A 22,405-nucleotide genomic window follows, 5' to 3' on the forward strand; every position below is an offset into this window, starting at 1 on the left:
GGGGCTGACCTCCCCCCCACACACACACCCACGAGCCCAACAAGGCTGGCTAAGGAGGCCGGGAGCTGTATGACTTAGGAGAGGATGAAGCCACACCCCACCAAGGCTGTATGCAAAGGTCAGCAGAAAGACAGAAAATGTTTTTGCTATTGCTCCATAGTCATGCAGTATTACCACTGTGGACTCATGCTGTACTATTACTGCAGGGTCACACAGTACTACCATTACAGAACAGAGTCATGCGGTACTATTACTGGAGAGTCATGCGTTAGTATCGCTACAGAACTGAGTCATGCGGTGCTATTAGTACTATCACTACAGAGTCACAGGGTACTATTGCTGCAGAGTCACGTAGTACTATCATTACAGAATAGAGTCATGTGGTACTATTACTGCAAGTGATGCATTACTATCACTAAAGAGCAGAGTCACACAGTACTATCAAGTCAAGTGGTACTATTATTACAGAATAAACTAATGTTGTACTATCACTGCAGAGTCACCCAGTACTATTACTACAGAGCTACGCATTACTTTCACTGCAGTGTCATGTGGTACTATCACTGCAGAACAGAGTCATGCGGTACTGAAGAGTCACCCAGGACATTTGCTGCAGAGTCATGTGACAGTGTTACTTGGCACTAGTAATGTACCGCTCTCAGGCCCCGCAGCTCTCAGGCCCCGCCGCTCTCAGGCCCCGCAGCTCTCAGGGCCCGCCGCCTCTCTCAGGCCCCGCAGCTCTCAGGGCCCGCCGCCCCTCTCAGGGCCCGCAGCTCTCAGGGCCCGCCGCCTCTCTCAGGTCCTGCCCCTCTCAGGCCCCGCAGCTCTCAGGCCATGCCACCTCTCTCAGGCCCCACAACCGCCGCTCTCAGTCCCCATCATTCTCAGCCCCGCCCTTCTCCGGCCCCGCCGTCCTCTCTGGCCCCACCGTTCTCAGGCCCCGCCCCTCTGAGCCCCCGCCCCTCTGAGCCCCCGCTGCTCAGACCCCGCCTCTGTCAGGCCCCTTCCGGTTCTCGCATGCACAGAACAATTCGCCATTCTCAAGTCTCGCTACTCTTATGACCCCGCGTGTGTAAAACAGAATGAAATTAAAGAATAAAATGATCACAATGTAACAACATTGCTTCAGTATTTATTTAATCTTGATCTAAATGTATTTCATGTATCCAACATGAATAATGCAACAGATAATGCGGTAGATGTTTCCAAACCCTCATAATATTGAGAATGTTACAAGTAATATAAAGAATGCTTGATTTTAAATGATCAATAAGTATCTAGGCACGACTTTGACAAGTTATTGCAGACAACTGCTGACATCAATATAAATGCTATTTGCATTTTTGTTGTGTGAATTCTATGCATAAACAGTAAAACCTTGAACAGGAAAAAAATAAATGTTTAGATTTATAATACACTGACAATCATGAAACACAGATCATGCACAACTATATACGCAGCACATTTGTTTCCAAACACGTTAGATAGATAAACTTCACTTCGAAACTCGTGAAACGGATAAAGAACTTGTTTCTTTGTTGTCTGCGTATGCATCAACCCAACCAGAAGGGTTCTGAGAGCGGCCTGCCTGAGAAGGGTGGCTGCAGCTGAATGTTATTGGACAGGGCGGAGTCACGTAACAACACACGCGGCATTTGAATTTGTGAGTTTTTAAGGGGACAGTACATGAACACATGTACATGAAAAAGCATTAATAGAATTTAAAAATCCAAAGTAACCAAAGTGACATGGGAAAGATTAAGTTGATTAGAGGTTCTCTTATCTGTCTGGATTCATTTTCGATTAGCTGCCCAGTTCCACTGTTACTGCTGTCACACATTACTGTCTCTACAGAACAAAATCATGTGGTACTGTATTGCAGAGTCACAAGTTACTATCACTGCAGAGTCAAGTGATAGTTTTGCAACAGAACAGAGTCACATGGTACTCTTATTGCAGATTTACGTTATTATAACTGCAGTCACAAGCTATTGTCACTGCAAAGTCACATGTCACTATCACTGCAGAACAGAGATACATGTTACTATAACTAGTCACATATCATAATTACTTCAGAAGTCACATCACTACAGAAGAGAGTCACATGTTACTATTGCTACAGAAGAGTCACATTCAAGACACATTCAAGACATACAGAAGAGTGCACACTCAAACTATGCAACTTAGACTATTTATTATTATTATTGCTGCTACACCACTTTGTCTTTGTCTTCTATGTCTTGTGTGTATCTTGTCTTATGTTCTGTCTGTGGGGGGGGGGGGGGGGGGGTTTCAAGTAAGAATTTCATTGTGCTCTGTACGCTGTACTTGGTACACATGACAATAAACTTCAACTTCAACTTCAACATGTTACTATTGCTACAGAAGAGTCACGTTACTATTGCTACAGAAGAGTCACATGTTACTATCACTACAGAAGAGAGTCACATGTTACTATCGCTACAGAAGAGAGTCACATGTTACTATCGCTACAGAAGAGAGTCACATGTTACTATTGCTACAGAAGAGTCACGTTACTATTGCTACAGAAGAGTCACATGTTACTATCGCTACAGAAGAGAGTCACATGTTACTATCACTACAGAAGAGTCACATGTTACTATCGCTACAGAAGAGAGTCACATGTTACTATTGCTACAGAAGTCACATGTTACTATCGCTACAGAAGAGAGTCACATGTTACTATTGCTACAGAAGAGTCACATGTTACTATCGCTACAGAAGAGAGTCACATGTTACTATTGCTACAGAAGTCACATGTTACTATCACTACAGAAGAGAGTCACATGTTACTATTGCTACAGAAGAGAGTCACATGTTACTATCGCTACAGAAGAGAGTCACATGTTACTATCGCTACAGAAGAGAGTCACATGTTACTATTGCTACAGAAGAGAGTCACATGTTACTATTGCTACAGAAGAGTCACATGTTACTATCGCTACAGAAGAGAGTCACATGTTACTATTGCTACAGAAGAGAGTCACATGTTACTATCGCTACAGAAGAGAGTCACATGTTACTATTGCTACAGAAGAGAGTCACATGTTACTATCGCTACAGAAGAGAGTCACATGTTACTATCACTACAGAAGAGAGTCACATGTTACTATTGCTACAGAAGAGAGTCACATGTTACTATCACTACAGAAGAGAGTCACATGTTACTATCGCTACAGAAGAGAGTCACATGTTACTATCGCTACAGAAGAGAGTCACATGTTACTATTGCTACAGAAGAGTCACATGTTACTATCGCTACAGAAGAGAGTCACATGTTACTATTGCTACAGAAGAGTCACATGTTACTATTGCTACAGAAGAGTCACATGTTACTATCGCTACAGAAGAGAGTCACATGTTACTATCGCTACAGAAGTCACATGTTACTATCACTACAGAAGAGAGTCACATGTTACTATTGCTACAGAAGAGTCACATGTTACTATCGCTACAGAAGAGAGTCACATGTTACTATCGCTACAGAAGAGAGTCACATGTTACTATTGCTACAGAAGAGAGTCACATGTTACTATTAATACAGAGCAGAATATCGGGTCACTATGGCTGAACACGCAGTCAGAGGCATAGCCAGTGTGTTGCTTTTGCAGTTATGCACCGACATAGGAGGACAGTAGAGGGGCGCTGGCTTCAGTAAGGTGACAGTGTGGACTGTGGAGGCAGTGTGGTGCGTGGGCGGGGGATGGGAAGCCGGCCCAGGAGTTCTCCCCGCGTCCGGCCTGCCATGGCACCACCCCCCCCTTCCCTGCTGATTTCCTGCAAACTGCCTGATGGCAGCAGCTGCCTGTAAGAGAGGGGGACAGAAGCCCTCAAGAAGCCCCCCTCTTCCAGTGATGTCCTGCTACACTCTTTGGGGCCTTGAGTACCCAGGTTTTAACACATACTAGCCCCCTGAGCTATACTCACTTAAGTCTTCCCCCATGTGACCGAGTGAAAGAGTATGTGTAAAGAATTAGTATGTACAGGGCCTGAGCCACTGACCCTGATGAAAGCTGATTGGCCCCTGGAGTGCCCCATCCCCTGTCACTCACAAATTCAAAGCATATCATTGGCTAATGAAAAGGTTGCCCACATTGTATGAATTATGGGACCTTTAAAAGAACCCTAGAATTGCCCCTAGTGTAAGGGATAACGTAGAGGGAGAGCAGGTGTGTTTCCATGGCAGGAAACGGACAATGACTCTAAGCCGGTGCGCGAGTGCGAGCATGAAAACAGAGCAGCCAGTGTGATTTTAACGGGACACTGTTCCTCTCGACCTGCCTCTACAACAAGGCACAAGAATGAGGGAATCTCACAGAAAGCAGAAGGAGAGAGAGCCACTCTTCGCTGCCCACACTGCTCGCCTTCCCCGTGGCTGTTACTTAACGGCCGAGCAGCTGGGACATCTGCAGCCGCGCCGAGCGCCAGATGGGATCCGGGTCGCCGCGTGCCGGAGCAGCAGCCGGGCTGTCAAGTGGCCGGGCCTCCACGTGTCCTACAGAAGAATGCCCAGCGGGGAGCGTTTGGCGCTGAGAAAGGCCAGGGCTGGCTCTGCCTGGAGAAGAACTCACACCACACCAGCTCTGTCCAGGAATCCTGAGCAGGCGGATCAGCAAAGCCAGAAAGAAGTGTTCCAAAAAAAGACCCATGATAATATATTGGGGCGGGGGGGGGAAGTCTTCTGCAGTATTTTGGACATAAACAGCGGGGGAGGGAGGTAAGAGCCCTGGAAGGATGGAGCCACAAAAGCCAGAAGGCTGGAGGCGTGAAGATGTGATTCAGATTGGGCACCTCGGGGAAGCTACTGTGGTGAAGAACCAATCGGTGAGACCCAGCTGTCCAATCGCATTCGGCCCCCTGTCTTCTAGGACCCAGCCTCACTTTGAAGTTGCAGATCTGTATGTCACAGGTCAAAGATCAGAAATGCACTGCAGTTGACGACTCTCAGCCATTTAAGACGTTTTGTAAAGCTGTGAAGCTTTTAAATGCCAGCATTTCTCGATCTTTTCTGTACACCAACTGAAAATAGATCAGAGCTAGGACCCCACTCCCACAAGTGCAAAATTAGGCTTGGAGAGAGCTTTAAGGCTACCTTTTCTGGGGGGGGGGGGGCGTTGGCGTTATTTTTTTACGATAACCAGCAACTGTCCAGTGGGTCCCCAGGGGATTGTGGAGCACAGGTTATAAACCCCCCTGCTTAGGTAAATTTAATATCTCATATCTGTAGTTCCTTATATCTCCTGATATCAAGACAGGTTCATGGCCCAATGCTTTGATGTTCACAGCACATTAAAAATATCAGTCTCCATGAAAAACTTTCACCTCAGTATCTGTGTGACCGTCACACAGGGTGAGAATTCCCCATTCCTACATGCCAGGTCACCGGCTGTCCGTTACGAAAGCCAGCGGGCACACACTTAAACCAACGGAACACTCCGGAGCCTTTTAACGGGGCTGGGTGTGTGACAGAGAGTTGCCCGAGCGTGGTGCACTGGACCGTTTCCGGATGCCTTCGGTCGAAAAGCGGCTTTCAGGCCAAGTAAGGGACTGCCGGTCCTGCATCAACAGAACTGAAAAAGTGCCACGTCACAGACGGACAGAAGCACTAAGATCTCTCATTTTCCAGGCTTGAAAAGCTCCTTTGGTAATGGCGGCTGTCTGATAAACAGAACACCTGGAGGGATTTTGGGGAGACTCCTCGTCTTTATTCGAGAAGCCAAACGGAGGATGAAGGAAACATTTCGCAGGAAGTACAGGTGAGAGAATTGTGGCCATCGGCAAGAATCGGCAGGAAATTGTGGTTTGGACCAAAACTTTGGGTCCCAGATACGTTATAGTGGCTAGGAACCAAGACTCATCATTGTGGTTTGGCCCTGATGCCCAAACCCTATCATTCCATTTGGGGCCTAGTATGTGGGGGTGTGGCTGTGGTCCGCCTCCTGTCTCTGTGCTGCCATATGACCGCCATTGGGGCCAGCGATTCCTTCGAGGACCAACAGGCAATATCGTGGCTTGGTCTCAGTCTCCGCCGGCTCCATTGAATACTGGTAAAACGAGCCAATCGGGAACGCAGCCGCCTCCCTGGGCACCTGCGTGTGCCGTCACATGTGCCGTTAGCCCAGCCAATAACGCGAGGGCGCGCCTGTGATCCATGCTGCCACCGCCTTCCATTACGCATTCCTCTTTGCTCTCTATATACGGCGCTAAAAATAGCTGCATGGGAGATAAAAGACACAGCTCCTCTTCCCGGCTCCCATCTCCCCTCCCTCTCTCCCCAATTTAGCCTGTTTTTTTCTTGTTTAAACACCGGTCGGCCGAGAAGAGTAAAAGCTGGAGGCGAGATTCACCGAGACATCAAGGTGGGTGTCCGGGAGCATGGCGTCCCAAGGGTATGGCCTGGCCGCCGCGGCTTTCAGGGGGGTTCGGCAGAATCACACGGCCGAGGAAGTCGGCAGCATGTGCGGCTCGGCTGGGCCGGGATGAACCAGAGCCTCAGGAGGCTCCGAGACGGAATCAGCGGGATCGGAGACAGTGTGGAGGAGAGGGAAAGTAAAGCTCACACCAAAAAGAAGCAGAGCGCTGCGGGTATAACACTGGGGCAGGGGTATAATGCTGGGGCACTGGCCCAGGTACCTAACCAGCGCCACCTACTGGTTGGCAAAATGATGGGAGCACACGGGACTTGGATGTATTCAGCAGGCAGAAATGGTTGTTTACCACACCAAGTCTGCTGGGCACATCGGGCTCAAGGGCAACAGCTAGGCTCAGGGAGTGACCGAGGCTCATGGTTCGAGGCCCAGGAGAAATCCTGTTCCCTTAAAAGGCAGGTGCTGAACCCAGCATACGCTGCCGTATCTTGCTCTAAATAAAAGCATAAACAAACAAACAACAACAACAATAATAATAAACTGGCACCTAAGCAGCACAAGCCAGCCAAAATCACCCCCCTGTTACTCCCTGTTACTCCAGCACTCCTCTTGCTGTCCTCCCAGTCAATCTCTCCATCTCCCCCCTCATCTCCCTCATCTTCCTCCTTTTCACCACCAGTCGTTTTTTCTTTCATTCCCCCGATACTCTCCATTTACATTTACCTCCACACACATATATCCTGTTCACCCTCACTCCTCTCTCCACCTCCTGCCCTCTTCTACCCTCTTGTCATTTCTCTGTCAGCTTTTTCCCACCCCCATTCTTCCTCTGTTCTACCCCCTCACCCTGCTCCATTTTTAGCAAAACTCTGAGCATTGATCATTTGACCTCCCCCACCCCTCCAACCATCATAGAGTCTCTGCTCAAGTAGCTGAATGCTGCCCTCCCCCCCCCCCCCAGCACCCCAGGATGGGGAGAGGGGCGGATGAGCTAGAAGAACCAAAGGGAGGAAGATAAAAATACCTTTCATCAAAGCCAAGGTGCTCCTCCTCCTCATATGCATATTTAAATATAAGATAAGGATCATTTCACCATTCTCTCTCCGGCTCTGAGTGGCCGGGTTAATTTTACCAGACACAGATGCACTTTAAATGTACAGACGATGTTTTTCACTCATGCACACATGCACCTCTACATCCTCTGTGGCACCCGCTTGATGACCCAATGTGACATGTGAACTTCTCCAATTTATCTGACAGCATTTGTTGGCTGAGTAATTGCTTTTAGTCAGACATGACTTGGATTTTCAGCTTTGGGTTAGACTAATGTCTCGCAACCTCGGGAATCCCCAGACAGCCCAAATTTTTGTTCCCAGCCAATCAAGAACACCGAAAACCTCATACCGATGTGTTGGAGTAAAAACGTGGACTGGGGGTCCCCAAAGACCAGGTTAGGAAACACTGGCCTCCTCTCTTCAGTCAATGGGTTCACGTCCCAAACCTTCTGTTCCTCCTTGTTCACCTGGTCGACCAGATGGTGGCCGCAGTGGCTGACTGCGATGTGGCTATACAGACCATGCGGCGTGACACAGCATGGTGTTTGGGTGCTGGTGGCTGCATTACCCCACACCAGCTGCACCTACAGCACGCTCGCATATTTCCTGCGTCTAATTAATGAGGAACGAGAGCCTCCGACATGTCACCATGTAAATGCAAACTGCGATCGATCGCTGCCCCCATCTTGACAGACCAACCCAGATCTCCGGTTTCTACCGACACCCCCTCACACTCTGGCAAACGATGGAAACGAACAGTGGGTCTCCTTTCCCCCCATCTGTCTGCATACTTTAAGGCTGACCGTTTCATTCCATAATCATGCCAATCAGTAGGTGGCGCTGGTTAGGGACCAGGCCCTGTGCCCCAGCGTTATACCCCTGCCCCACAAGCAAGGTGCCTAAACTCTGAGAAAATATGCAGGCATAAACTGCTGCCAGCCACTCAGTAAGTAAAACATCATTATTAGCCTATATCTCCGTTTACTTGTTTATTTTTGGTCGAAATGAAAAAAAACTAAATCTGGGTTATAGACTTTTTTCATTGCCAAGACACTTAATTACAAAATTATTTTGGTTTTGCATTTCATTTTCCGGAGTTAAATTTAAAATACTCATGCCACCGGGCTTAGAGCTTGACAGGAGGCGAATAACAGCGAGGAAAATGATCTGAGCACACGAGTATGCCAACAGGAGCTGGCTCTGCATAGGTGCACCTAACAAGGAAGCCAGTTATGCGAAAGGTCACATGTCAAAATGCTCAGCGTGCCCAAATGCCCACTATTCCATTTACCGTGCACTGAAGAGGAGATCCCTCTAGCCCTTCATACGTTTACCAGCGTGCATTTGTTATTAAACATGGGAACATTTGGGGTCCTTAAAAAAAAAAATGCCGTGGAATGAAAACATGCAGTTTATTTTTAGTATTCTATCGAGCCACTGGAACAGTGTTCACAGACCGTGGTTGCCTAACACACATAGAAATATACTGTATACTTTTTCATGAAGTAAGAAGAATAGATATTTGCTGGGCAATGGAAAAGAAAGTCGTATGGTCAAATGAGTCACTCTTCACCAGGTTCTCAGCAGATAAGCCCACGTGTGGTCAATGCCAAAAGGTGTCTACAGGTGTGAGTGTTTGTTTCTCACCATGTACGGTTCTGGCATTTTTGGCATGTGTGAGGTGCATTTTCCTGGCATAGTTTAGGTCCACCTGATCTCTCAGAATACACTCTGAGGAAGCAGGTCCATCCTACAGGAAGACATGGCAATGCCGAGTGGATCTTTCCGAGATGATGGAGCCCCACCGAAAGGCTACGCTTTGAGAAGCACAAAGACTGTTTCAGACCAAATGCTGCGGCCAGTCAAGTCAGCGCACCTCAACCCAGCAGAACACGTACGGAGGATTCTGGAACGGTACCTGAGATGAAGTTTTCCACCACCATCATCAGCATCATCATCTAAACACCAAAAACATGGAAATTCTAGAAGAGTTACATACACTACCTTTGTTAACTTTGAATGGAGTAATTCTGCATTGTTCAAGAAATGTAGGGCAAATGAAAATGTAAACTAAAGTTGTATTTATAAACATAATTTGTATTTAACTTGATTTTCAAAATCAAGGTCTCTCAGTGCAAATATTCTGAAGTTTATTTTTTTCCATTCTGCCCATTCATGGTTGTGCATTAATATCGTTACAATATGGAGATTAAGATTACGATTAAGATGGGCTTCATTGATCTCAGGGGGAGATTCTGGATCTGAGGGTGAGATTCTCGTCATTATATACTATAATAATGTCCGTCCATCCGTCCGTCTTCTTATGACATCTCCAGGTCAGGGTCTCTGTACACTAAGGCTAACATAATGGAGAAAACTGCAATAGCACAGGGTCTCCAAAAAGCTGAAGAGAACTTCAAATCCACTGACAGAATTTGGGCAGCGCCGTTGGTCTGGATGTGATTCTGACAGACCATGGATGTGCGATGACCTCAAACCATCTAATGGCCGCGTCACCCAACCAGACCAAAACTCCACGCTTGCAAAACAGCACCCGACACACGAAAGACCAACCCACTGGCTGACAAGAAAAAAGCACATCTTGTCCAGTAAAGTCATAATTTCTGAAGGCCCCAAAATAACAGCTAGCAGGATGTCCCTACTGCTACACCGGGTCAAAGGTCACCAGCCTTTCAACCCCCCCTTTCATCTCTCCATTTCTGTCCTTTCTCCTGGGTCCATCTGCTTATTTCCCTGTTCCCCGCACTCCCTGTTCTGCTTCTCCTTCCCATCGACTCCTGCCACATACTCAACTCGGCCTCATAATAAAAATTTATATATGCACTCTGTATCTCCTCTTTGAAACCAGAATATGAGCAAATGAGCATAGAGATCCTCCTTCCAGCACAAACAGGCACCTGAATTAATCTCTTCCATATTACCTTACACAAATCATAATATACCACGCTGGCCTTGTACACTGATCTAGGCAACAGCATCTGCTATATGAATGATAGCAATGATGACAATAATAAGGGTAATAACCTCTATTTGTTTTCCTTTATCTCTAGCCACACCTCCTTCCCTCTCTGCCACCACGATGGCTATTGATCTTCACTTTATTTAGCCTCTGTCCTCATCCAAGATGGCCACCTTCCCCATGAAAACGAAGACAGCAGTGCTACAGGGCCCAGAGGCCAGCTGCCCCCCCCCCCCCGCTGGGAACACAGCACAGAAAGTGGCATTTGGATGGACTTCAGGTAGAACATGCTGTTAAAATCCTTGGCTGTGGAAGCTTGGAGGTGCCCTTATAAATCTCTGGAACATCTCTGAATGTCATTTGTGTGCATGTATGCATTAGTGAGTCAATCATGTATGCAAAGTATATCATTTTTTGGTATTCTGTGACGTATTTCATGTCATCTGCATCTGGGTGGATTCCCTCAGCATGTCAAGGCGTCACGTGGTCTGATTATAATTGAACACAAATTTAAATCACAGTTTTCTTCAAGAGCATAATATCCCACATGATTACTCAAGATTACACCTTGTCCAAAGCAGACCAGTGTGGCCTTCAGGCATGCTTATGGCAAAATGACTCAATGGCGATTCTCAACTGATACGCGGAAGATCCAATTTGACTTGTAATTGGACTTGTAATCGGGCTTGAAATTGGACCGTAATTCGTCTGGTAATGGGACTTGGTAATGGGCCTGGTCAACCTAGGATGGAGGGCAGGACAGCAAGCTCCATGGTGGAGGAGCTGGCCGTCATACAGGTCCCAGAAGAAGGCCGGGCACATCTTAACCTGAGTAATTTCATTAAACCCGCATGTAGACACTGTGCTAAAAGCCTTATCTCACTCCTGGCAGACGCCCAATAAAGAAGTCAAATATAAATACTTTGGATCCCTCTTCTTCCACAGCCTACATTCTGTGAATAAATTAGGGCCTCCCAGCAATGATCTCCCCCAGCAGTGCCCCCAGTGGCAGAGACAGGCACGAACGTTCTGCGACCCCATGGAGTCACATGATGGAGGCTCACCTAAGGTCTTTCGAGATGCTGATCCGCACATTTTGGTGCTGACGCTCTTCTGTTTTGTGGATTTCATGTGACGTGAGATTGACGGACTCGTCTCTCCGTGCTGCTGTTTTGCTATGAAAGACTCCCTCGCCTCCTGTAGCTACCGATAATTACTATATTAATTCCTCTGCCTCACCTGCCCGGTCCGGCCGTAGAGCAGCTTGGATCAGATCCACTGTACCTGTACCTCCCAGACCTGAGCATTTGCCTGTTAAGTACGGTTTAACATCTGGCACCCGCCGCTGTTCACCTGGACCCCAAGCCGCGCATCATTTAATGCTGTTACACACCCGCTATCTGCTCTGCGACGATCTGATGCTGCCAGGGCTGCGGTTCTGCTTTTCTACACGGCAAATCCCCGCAACAGGCCCACGAAGACCATACATCACGCCGACCGCAGCGCACACATGCCGGCGTTATCCTTCCCCGCCGGAGACAAATGGCTCCGATCCGCTGCAGGCTGCGTTGCGAAGCAAAGCAGGCGACGGATTCCTCTCTGTCGTTCCAACCCATTAGCCACCCCAAGGCTTATGAAAGGGCAGGCACACCAGCAACAGCGCCTCCTACTGTTCAAACGTGTGAATGGCACCCACTAGGTGTTACATGGCTGTATGTGATTGCCTCTTTGCTGTCGTATACAGAACACCAATCCAGTCAAATAAAGGATCCTTCGGCAAACATTCGGCAAGGCAAGCTATTACTAGAAGCCCTGGCTGCTTCAAAACACATAGTAAGCATCCTCTCATGAGACACTACGGACAGCATCATCCACACACAGCAAGAAACATACTTCATCCCCATGGGGGTGCTAAATCAATTCTCCCCCCATCCCCCACCCCCTCACTCCTTCCTCTTCCAGCACCGTGACATGTCTGAGTAGAAGCAAATCTGCAGGGACTGCTGCCACACAAAAATCAGTTTGGGAGAATACAGTGACCAGAGGGGGCGCTAGAGAGCAGGTGGGAGCAGAACAGTGGGAGCACATGGACAGAGAGAGAGTGAGAGAGAGAGAAGGGGGGGGAGGGGGGGGTTGATAATGGGCAGGACTCAAATGGCCGCCCTGCATCCTCATGAAACAGGAGAGAGGGAGACTAAAGGGCGGAGGTGTGCAAGTAAGAGCACGATGGAGCAAGAAGGAGAAGGAGCGAGGCAGACGGAGAGGAAAACCACAGCGAAAAGGGCGTGACACAGAGAAACTGGAAAAGAGAAAAGGAGAAGACGACGGCTAAGGGAGGAGGAATGGGGGTGGAGGATGCTGAATCGGAGAGGCGGAGGGGCGAAGAGCCGAATAGAAGAGCAACACATGAGGAAGTGCGATACAGATGGCAGCAGGCAGGCGATAGTGCTGGGGGGGGAGGGGATGGGAGACAAGAGCCGCAGATTCCATCACCCCGGTAACGGAGCGGGGATATACCCAAAACAGTGACAGCGAGGGCGTGAGAGAGAGAGAAGCTGAGGACCACGGGGGAGGTGGAGGGAACAGGACACGTGCTCCATGCTGTGCTCAAAATACCAGGGATCCGACTGCAGCCCATTCGCTCGCTTGTATTCAGCCAGAAAGCAGCCATCAAACCATGACTTAAAAAAATGCACATGCATCACCCGTGTGCCTTTCCCAGAGGCTTACCGTGGCGGGCGGCCTTTGCAGGCACCCCCAGATTGTGGCCAAACGTGAAACCACCAAGCAGCAGTCAGAGGAACCTGAGCTTCAGCTTGTGGCTGCTTCTTTAAAACGACGCCGTAGCTGTGCCAGCCAGCGGGCAAGGGTTTGATTCCCGTTCCCAGCTGCTCCATCCATATGAAGTGCGTATCTCTTTTTCTTCTTAGGTTAAATGTTTATTTTTCCAGAATTTCTGGCTTGAGGTCAATAAAAGATATCGACATTATCGGCGTCCAGTTTATTTACATTAGAGGAACAAAGTAGGGTAATAAAAGGTTCATCAACGGGGATGCCACAGGGATGCTTGGCTGAGGACTACAGCCAGGAACGCGCATCTACCTGCTCCGTCAAGTGGGATCCCTTCCTGCTAATGGGCACCAGCATTGTTGCCTGTCGTATCCCGCTTGCCTGTACTCACAGATCAGCTGCTGAGTCCTCTGCGGACATGCAGCTGCCTCTATGTGCAATTTATCCCTCGCTTTGTGCTTTGTGCCCTAGGGGGATGTACTGCTGCACTTTGTTGCATTAAATGCACCTTCCAGATAAAGCCCAATGGGCTTCACGTTCCCATTTCCACGTCCTCAACCTGTCAGATATCAGCACTGGGAGCAGAGCCGTCGTTTGCATGGTGGTCTGATCGCAGAAGCCGATCTGGGCTGTAGCTGGAGACAAGCCAATAAATAATTTAGACTCTGCAGATTCAATGTAGATCACTAGCTGCACACGGGAGAGAGAACTCTGGCTCATGACTATCTCTCTCTCTCTCTCTCTTTCTCTGCCTCTGTCTGTTTCTGTCTCTCTCGCTCATCCTTCCTTGTTTTCCTTCTGTGTTCTCTCCCACAAGACTGAGCTCTCTCAGAAATAAACAGCTAAAAGCAACCCCCCCCCCCCCCCCCGCCCACCAGAAGTTAAGGTACGGGTTAAGATGGACGGACACCCATTTATCTTCACACACCGAATAAACCCAGCCCCACTGAACCCACCCCACCCAGACACCAAGGTCCGAGGGAGCGAGACCTGCACAGTGCTTAGAGCCCACAAGGTGCAGAAGCCTATTCAACTCATGAGATCCAACCTCCCAGTGCATTATGGGAAGAGTTTGGGCTACAGTTGAATCCTCCTCTTACTCGAATGAAAATGAGAAAAAAAGGAGAACGGCGGGTTTCGAATCAGCGCCACAGCTGTGATTTTCACCAACGTGGCACTCTGTGATGTTCACGTCATCCCAACGTGGCGTTTCATCCCCCGGGAACCATAAACCGTGGAAGCCACACCCGTCTGGCCTAACGCTGCCTACATCTTTCTCCATTAACAGATGCAACCTCTATGCTCTACAACATTCACCAGAGCAAAAGTAATTAAACGCACTGTAATTAAATACATTCCTCAACCTGTCGCCTTTTACTCATGCTATGAGGCAGATTTTCAAGTCATACTTAGTGCATCTCTTGGCCCCCTGTCATCACACCATGAAAAATTGCCAGGCACAGAGGAGAAAGGGAGGAAGAGGAGAGAGGGAAAGAAGTCAGAGGCAGGGTAGAAGAAGAGACAGAGAGCGGGAAGACTGCTGCCCCCTAGGAAGGAGCACACTCCTAGCGTGGCGCGGAAAATCGGCGGCAAATGCCATCTTGTCAGTTGACTAATGCTTTGATCTGCCCGGCAGATAAACAGCTGCTGTTTTCTGTAACCAGCCCATAAATGTCCAGGGTGGCCACTTACCAGACACACTACAAAAGAAAGTCGAGATATTACCTCTCGATATTGCTGACAGGAATGCAGTCACATTCATAGAAGCAATCTTGGGGGAAAAAAAAAGCTTATTAGTCTCATACGTCAGATCTGATGGACGTCAACATGATAGGCTTGGCCGCTCACACACCGGCCATTCAGGTAACGCCCCGCCCCCCACAGCCGGGCTCTGGGCTCGGCCCAAAACTGGCACTGGTGCCTGATGGAGCAGACAGATGGCGGCAGGCGGGGGCGGAGCCTATCTGAGGGAGTGGAGGCCCTTTCAGCTCCTGTCTCCCTACCCACCAGCCTCGGCTGTCTAAGGCTTCCGATGAGGATGACTGGGCTGGGCAAACGTCAGAGGAAATGACAGCCCCGACAACCGACTTCTGGGAACAGGTTTTGAGAAAACTGGATCAATGAAGAGCAAAATGGAAGGTTTGGGAGCAGAGCCAAGATGGCCGCACCCCAACACCCATCACCCTCACACACAGAACAGTATCCCCCCTTCCCCAATCTTCCCCCTTTTATATGAAGGTGATCAACAGCAGGTCAGTCATACAGAGAGGTGTAGTGTGCTGGGCAAACCAATATAAAACCATCAATTCACAATGCGCTACACTGAGTGGCTGATAAGCAAGCAGATCTGTCAAAAGAATTCTCCATAGGTGTTAGTTTTTCCATAGGTGTTTTAGGACACTGGTTTGAAGACCACCCCTACAGGGATGTGAACCAACAACAACCTGATCACAGAGCCAGTTTCCCTGACCACCACACTGTGTGCTGCCATCAGACAAGCAAAGGATGTCTTCATTGCATTGTTACAAGGTAGATGTCATAATGTTTTCAAAGAATTTCTGGCTCTGCTCCCCCTGCCCTGTGCTGGGTGTGGCTCTGCTCCCCTGCCCTGACCTGGGTGTGGCTCTGCTCTCCCTGCCCTGACCTGGTTGTGGCTCTGCTCCCCTGCCCTGATCTGGGTGTGGCTCTGCTCTCCCTGCCCTGACCTGGTTGTGGCTCTGCTCTCCCTGCCCTGACCTGGGTGTGGCTCTGCTCTCCCTGCCCTGACCTGGGTGTGGCGCTGCTCTCCCTGCCCTGTGCTGGGTGTGGCTCTGCTCCCCTGCCCTGACCTGGTTGTGGCTCTGCTCTCCCTGCCCTGAGCTGGGTGTGGCTCTGCTCTCCCTGCCCTGACGTGGGTGTGGCGCTGCTCTCCCTGCCTTGAGCTGGTTGTGGCTCTGCTCCCCCTGCCCTGTGCTGGGTGTGGCTCTGCTCCCTCTGCCCTGAGCTGGGTGTGGCTCTGCTCCCCCTGCCCTGTGCTGGGTGTGGCTCTGCTCCCCCTGCCCTGTGCTGGGTGTGGCTCTGTTCTCCCTGCCTTGAGCTGGTTGTGGCTCTGCTCCCCCTGCCCTGTGCTGGGTGTGGCTCTGCTCCCCCTGCCCTGTGCTGGGTGTGGCTCTGCTCGCCCTGCCCTGTGCTGGGTGTGGCTCTGCTCCCCCTGCCCTGTGCTGGGTGTGGCTCTGCTCCCCTTGCCCTGTGCTGGGTGTGGCTTTGCTCTCTCTGACCTGTCCTGTATCTTCTTTGGTTTTCATGCACAACAAGATGCTTCCTTTCCACAGATCCGCCCTTAGGGCAGTGATGGCAGCCCGTCCTTTTCATTTGTTTGGAACCACTGTCCCACACGTGCACCCAACAGCACTGCCAAATCCACAACATGTGCCTCTCCCTTGGAGAAGCCCGGTGCCCAGTGAAGTAATGTGCTAACAGATGGTCACAGAGTGATGTCCAGTACAGTGCCGCAGACATGCAGGAACACAGTCTCCCTGTGACACATCCACAGCCCTCCCTTATCACTCTACCCCTCTCCACCAATAGGGGGCAGTCTTGCTGTTGGGCTACAAGGCTACCTCCTTCCTCCTGCTGTTAGGCCACATCAGAGCTGATGAAGCTCCTTCAGCCGTATGAAATACCACCAGCGCGGCTCGATTCACAATACGGTTACCAGTCAGAAAGAATGTAATAATGAAGATGTGGGAGGGGCAGATTTACGGGGCCTGAAACTCTAATAAGCCCCACAATACTAATCGACTTCCATTGTGTGAAAAACCTGGCATCCAGTCAAGACAGAAAAAGGAAGCCATCTATCCGATTATCTTCAGGAGCCCCTGATGCATTCTGGGACACAGCGAAGCTGAGGTGCTCCCAGGAAGCATGACAGCCAAAAGGACCATCAGAGGGCGCTAATACATTTTACGTCTGTGAGTCCCCAAGGACCGTGTTGGAAAACACCGGTGTATAGTAACCCACAGCCAGTGTTTCGTCAGCATCAGGAATAATCAAAGCACTTCAAAGAATGGTCACATGACAATCCACCCTTTGATGTCACCATAAGGTGAGTAAAGCCAAACTGAAACCTAAATATTATAAGTTATATACTGCTAAATCACGTGACTGGTGTGTGGTTAAAGCCTCTGTATCCATAACAGGAAGGCTGCAGGTTCAAATCCTAAGGTCGGCGATGTCACAGTTGGACCCTTTGAGCAAGACCCTTAACCCCATTTGCTCCAGGAACTGGCGGATCCTCCTTTCTCAGCTGTAATTCGCTTAGGATAAAAGCGTCTGTTAATTAAATGTAAAGCCATTTCCAACACTAGAAGGACACAGCTGTCCCTTGGATTGCTATGAACAAGTGAGGAGTCCCTGATATTAGGGGGAAATCGGGGCCATCAACAGGAAAAAGTGGCTGAAATCCAAGACTTTCAAACCTGGAAGCTGAGTGAGGGCCAGAAGCCTCCAGCCATGAGGAAGGCATTTAGGATGCAAAGAAGAGATTAACTGCACGGTGTAGGACACCAACTGCCCTTCTGCCCATTGGGAACTTCTCACGCTTGCTGTCAGTCAGGAAGCAAAAACTTTGACACACATACAGTCATCCACCCACGGCTGGATGCCCAAGACCCCAAGACCACCTGTACACCCTACCCACCCAAACCCCCACACTGCTATATTGGCAAAATACATACTATATATATATATATATATATATATATACACCTGTGCCCACTCTGCCTTCCTGCCGACTGCCTCTCCCATTCGATGCCAAGCTTCGCACGTGCTGACATCAGCAGATGAGCCCGCGCCCCCCCAGCTGGTGCCCACCCTCCGCCTGATGGAGCCCCCCGTTCAGCTGTGGCTGGTACGTGTCACAAAGTGTGTCACACACGTCACCTGTTATCTCTCCACACACATCGATGTGTGCGCATGCACCAACTTGCATAAAAAAATATGGAAGATGAGTGGCATGGTGGGGGCGTAAAATCCAGAGGAACCCCCACCCCCTTGCCTACTACAACAGCCTGAGAAACAGGGGATCTCCTGAAAACGGTGTCGCTAGATTGCAATAAAACATTTATTACTGGCACTGAGATGCAACAAAATGCACGCACTGATCGACGGAAAACAAATAGGTACCATCGATAGGGACAGGCATCTAAATATTGTGATTAATGAGACTGACAGACTCCCCTTTGATGGAGCGCTTTAAATGGCACCCTCTGCTGCTTCTGCAATTGGCGCCCTCGCCCTCCACGGCGTGGAGCACGACGAGGGAAAGAGACCACGAACATCGCTGTTTCCGCCAGCGATCACATCGACACAGCAATACACTAAAATGCCACTTAAAAGACACTACTCGTAAGAATCAAGTGTCAAAACACGCTATAAGTTAATTATCGCATCGGGCTGTAATTAAAGACTCGGCGTATGCTTTCGGGATTAGGATTCCCAGCTGACAGCGTCGAGCAGACTGATTTCCAGCCGAGAGGGATCCAAGCAATACTGTACCTTAACCCCGGGGGGAGGAGGGGGCATCTGGCATCTGGGTGGGAAAAAGAAAAAGGATATGGCCATTCGGTGATCTTTTTGGCGTATTTTCTCACCACGTTGTCCTCGCTGAAGAGAAAGAGGGACCGGTTGACTGTAAGGCAGTTCTGCCGGACCGGTATGGGGTTGTAAAGGGCCATGGTACGGGCTCGCTGGGCCATCGACTGCTTGTACATCCTCTGGACTCCCGGCGGGCCGCCCTGCCTGCTGCTGCCGCCGCCGCCGCCGGCGCCGCCGCGGCCAGAGCCGCCCTGGCCGGGTCCGCCGCCGTACCTGGCCGGTCCCTCGTCTCCAAACCGCGCCATTCTACGGACACCAAACGCCAATCGTTACGAAGCAGCCGAGATGGAGAGGAGCACTCAATGCATCCACACCACATTACATCCTTTCTCCTCCAGGACTTAAACATACAAATGTTATGTCCTTCCAGTCGATCTCATCTGAGTCCGAATGACGGTAGAAGCTTTCCCTGTTTTTGTATGCAAATAGTGCAACTTTTCAATTAAATTACTGAATAAAATTGTCACGGTATGGCTGGCTGGTTGACTGGCGGCTGTCGGTCTGGGCGTTAGTGCAGTACAGTCCGTCTTCTGTACCGTTTAAGGGAAAAAAGTATATTTCCAATGTATTTCACTTAAACTTGTTAGATGAGTTCATCTTCCCTCAATACGGATATTTTCCATCCGACGGTAAGCCAGTAGGAACCTTATTTTAAAAAAATCAGTCATCACAAAACGATTAACAAGCAATATCTAGATAAAAATAAAATCAATAATATAAACGTTAAATGAAAACGTTAACAAATCGTAATTTTCCTCAACTCAGCATCTTGGATTTTTTTTTATACAAAAACGTTGCATTAATATTTCATTAACATCCGGAATGTTTTAATGTTTTTTTTCTTTCCTCCAGTCCATAGAAAATCAGGTCTCCCTGGACCGATCAAACATTTGTTGAATGGTGTTTCACGTCGACGCGGATCGCCTCTATGGATGCGCGGATCTTGTTGTTTCACTTTTCTATAAAAGAAGACACGTTGTTGCGTTTCGTTTCCTTCCGCTGGACAGACGGTCTATGCCTTTCGGTCATCATCTGCTCTCCAGGGTCGGTAGAAAAATCCAGGCGTAAAAAAACCCCGAGAAAGTACCACGGGGGACGCCGTAAGTAGCATCATAAAAACCTGAGGAGACGGTGGCAAACTACTTAAGTGTCTCGCAACATCGTGCGTCCCTCCGCCACCAGACAGAGAGCAACAGAGGAACCGTAAGCCGCCCCCGCCCCGCACGGTCCCCCGCCCCCCTACCCCGGCCGTACTGCTCCGCTCCGCCTGCTTCGCTTTTACTAGTCGCGGTCCAGCGCCCCCGTGGGCTTTCTGCCTTCCTTCGACATCAGCCAAGGCAAAAAAGAGGAAGAAAAGGGGGGAAACAGACGAGGAAACGCGACGCGCTCCGATCAGTTGGCAGGTTCGCCTACAAGGAGCATCTGATTGATTTAACCCTGTCGGAGCTTCCTGAAACCATCCTGAAGCCAACTCTTACGGCACATGATGCCCGCGCCTCCCACCGATTCCTGTAGCTTCCCCCTTCATCAGCTCCGCCTGAATGTTTCCGTAAGGAGCCGGAGCATCAGACCAAGTAACTTGCTCGACGGAGCTATAAATTTAATTCAGCGATTCTACTCAACAGAGGCCCCACCGGTATCAACATGCTGTCACCTTTTGCATTTACTCAGCCATCGATCTGAATAAAACCTGTGCATTGTCGAAAGACTGGGGGCAAAGACAATCAGTATTTTGGGGCGTGAGTGCGTCTTTGTATTTTTCAGTGGTCACATTTCCAAATTACGCGTGTTACTGGACGGGCTGTCATCAACACAACCCGTTATTAATGCCTTAGTATGTGTCTGTATGGGCGGGGAGGGGGGGGGGGGAGGGTATCTCCGGGGACCCCTGCGCTCAGAAATAATGCACAGGCAGCGTGGACTATTCTTAGCCGTGGACATATTTGGATATGTGAGATCTTTCCAGAATAACGTTCATTTATTTTTATTTCTATATAGCCTGGGCTTCAGGTGCGTTCGCTCTTTCCCAGCAGAATCAAACTGGCTCTCACTAGGACATAACGTGGTTTAAGTACCAAGAGAAGCAGGCTTCTGATGTTAGAATTTTGTTTCAATAATATTATAAAAACTACAATATGGATAAAATGTATCATGGAGAATAGCATGATTTACACATATGATGGAAATGATTTTCTTACCTGTTTGCTATTATTTTCTTGTTTCATGGCTAATACAGTTGAGTAATCGCAAAAATTTGCTTAAAGCAGATCTTCAGATAATCATATCTCACGACTCCCACCTCTGTTTCTGAAGCCTACTGTCGCTACGCCAAAGCTCATATCAGCCAGATTTACCCAACCCAGATTTTCTTACATGTCTTTCATTTAAATTTGTGGCATCTACAGCATATACGTAACTCCAAAAAAAAAAAAAAAAAAAACGTTGTCAGCTCTTAGTAATGAGTAATCTTATTTCATTTAATACTACACTGAAGAATAATTCTCTAATACTAATCTCATGTACATAATTTACGAAATGGACCTTGTTAAGATAATTGAGGAAATCAACGTTTACCAAGAAGCGGATATTCGCTCAAATATAAGGTGTAAAAGAATACAATACGACACATAAGTTGCTTGTCCACAGTACGCAGTTCAAGGACGACTGTTGTTCGCTTCATTATAATTTTCCTACCGTTATGGTCGACTCCAATTAAAATGGTGACAGGACAACACCAGCAGGAGCGTATGAAGGCTGACAATCCGCGCGCTATTTTTTGAAAGGCCCGAACCGGATTTTTCCCTTGGAAGCTTCCTCCATGTATAGTGTATATACGTACTTAAACGGGTCTGGTTAGATGTTTCCCACGGGATAGGGGGTTGAGAGAGCACGAATTGTTAGTACAACGACCTCATCGCCCCAGCCCTTCATGCGCCGCAAACTCATCGCTGTGCGGCCCAACGAAGCACGAGACCCCTTTTGATCCATCCATCCATCATCCACGCAGATGTGACAGGCGTCAAATATCAAACAACTTTCTTTTAACAATATTGGTAATCAGTAACTAAATTTTAAAATATCGCATTATTCAGAGGGAAACGAATCTCTTTCGTTAATTTTGGGACGTTTTACATCCATAAGCTGGGTAGTTGCGAAGGATTCACCGCTCATTAAAATAAATAGAAACTCACGTACCCGTCCTGCTCCATAACTGTAAACGTCACAGGGTGTCTGGGAGCTATCCGGGGTGCTGAAATGGTCTATCCAGGTCAGAGTTGCCCGTTGATATATAGGCTACAACTAGAAATTTCATCACGTTCTTTTTCCACGACGTGAGAAAATGATCCATGTGTTTCTTTTAGTCCAGACTGTGCCATAAGTTGCTCATTTTTAAACAGCCCCCCTACCCCCAAAATAAGAGTCCCACCGCTGAATTCCGAATGAAGCTTGCCAAGGGGTTCCATGTGGGCAGCCGCACACCCCGTCAGCGGATCGGCCCGAGAGCCGCTGCACTCCTTCAAAGTGAGCCTGAGCTTGTTAAATTTCTCCCCTTGCTT

At 48.8% G+C, this 22,405-nt stretch overlaps 1 protein-coding gene and 1 long non-coding RNA gene across 23 annotated transcripts in view; one reads left to right on the plus strand and one right to left on the minus strand.

Annotated features, from left to right (window-relative positions):
- LOC111845281 (voltage-dependent P/Q-type calcium channel subunit alpha-1A) overlaps positions 1–20,045 on the minus strand; it is an 84,104-nt gene extending 64,059 nt beyond the window's left edge. For 18 of the 22 annotated variants that reach the window (XR_011991682.1, XM_072711996.1, XM_072711995.1 and 15 more), the window contains exon 1: positions 18,810–19,094. Coding sequence is in view for 21 of the 22 variants with exons in the window: in XM_072711996.1 (XP_072568097.1) it covers positions 18,810–19,093 (284 nt within the window). In the remaining variant the exon portion in view is untranslated. Of the gene's footprint in view, positions 1–18,809 lie in introns of all 22 variants that reach the window. The other 4 variants (XM_072711989.1, XM_072711988.1, XM_072711999.1 and 1 more) reach the window with 4 other exon arrangements.
- Positions 5,474–10,620, plus strand: LOC111845284 (uncharacterized). The gene is made up of 3 exons (XR_002838583.2): positions 5,474–5,560; positions 5,648–5,777; positions 10,516–10,620. It is a non-coding gene; the product is annotated as an uncharacterized lncRNA (long non-coding RNA).
- Positions 20,046–22,405: the final 2,360 nt, after the last annotated feature.

This window comes from Paramormyrops kingsleyae, chromosome 5 (assembly GCF_048594095.1).
Source record: "Paramormyrops kingsleyae isolate MSU_618 chromosome 5, PKINGS_0.4, whole genome shotgun sequence".
NCBI lineage: Eukaryota > Metazoa > Chordata > Actinopteri > Osteoglossiformes > Mormyridae > Paramormyrops > Paramormyrops kingsleyae.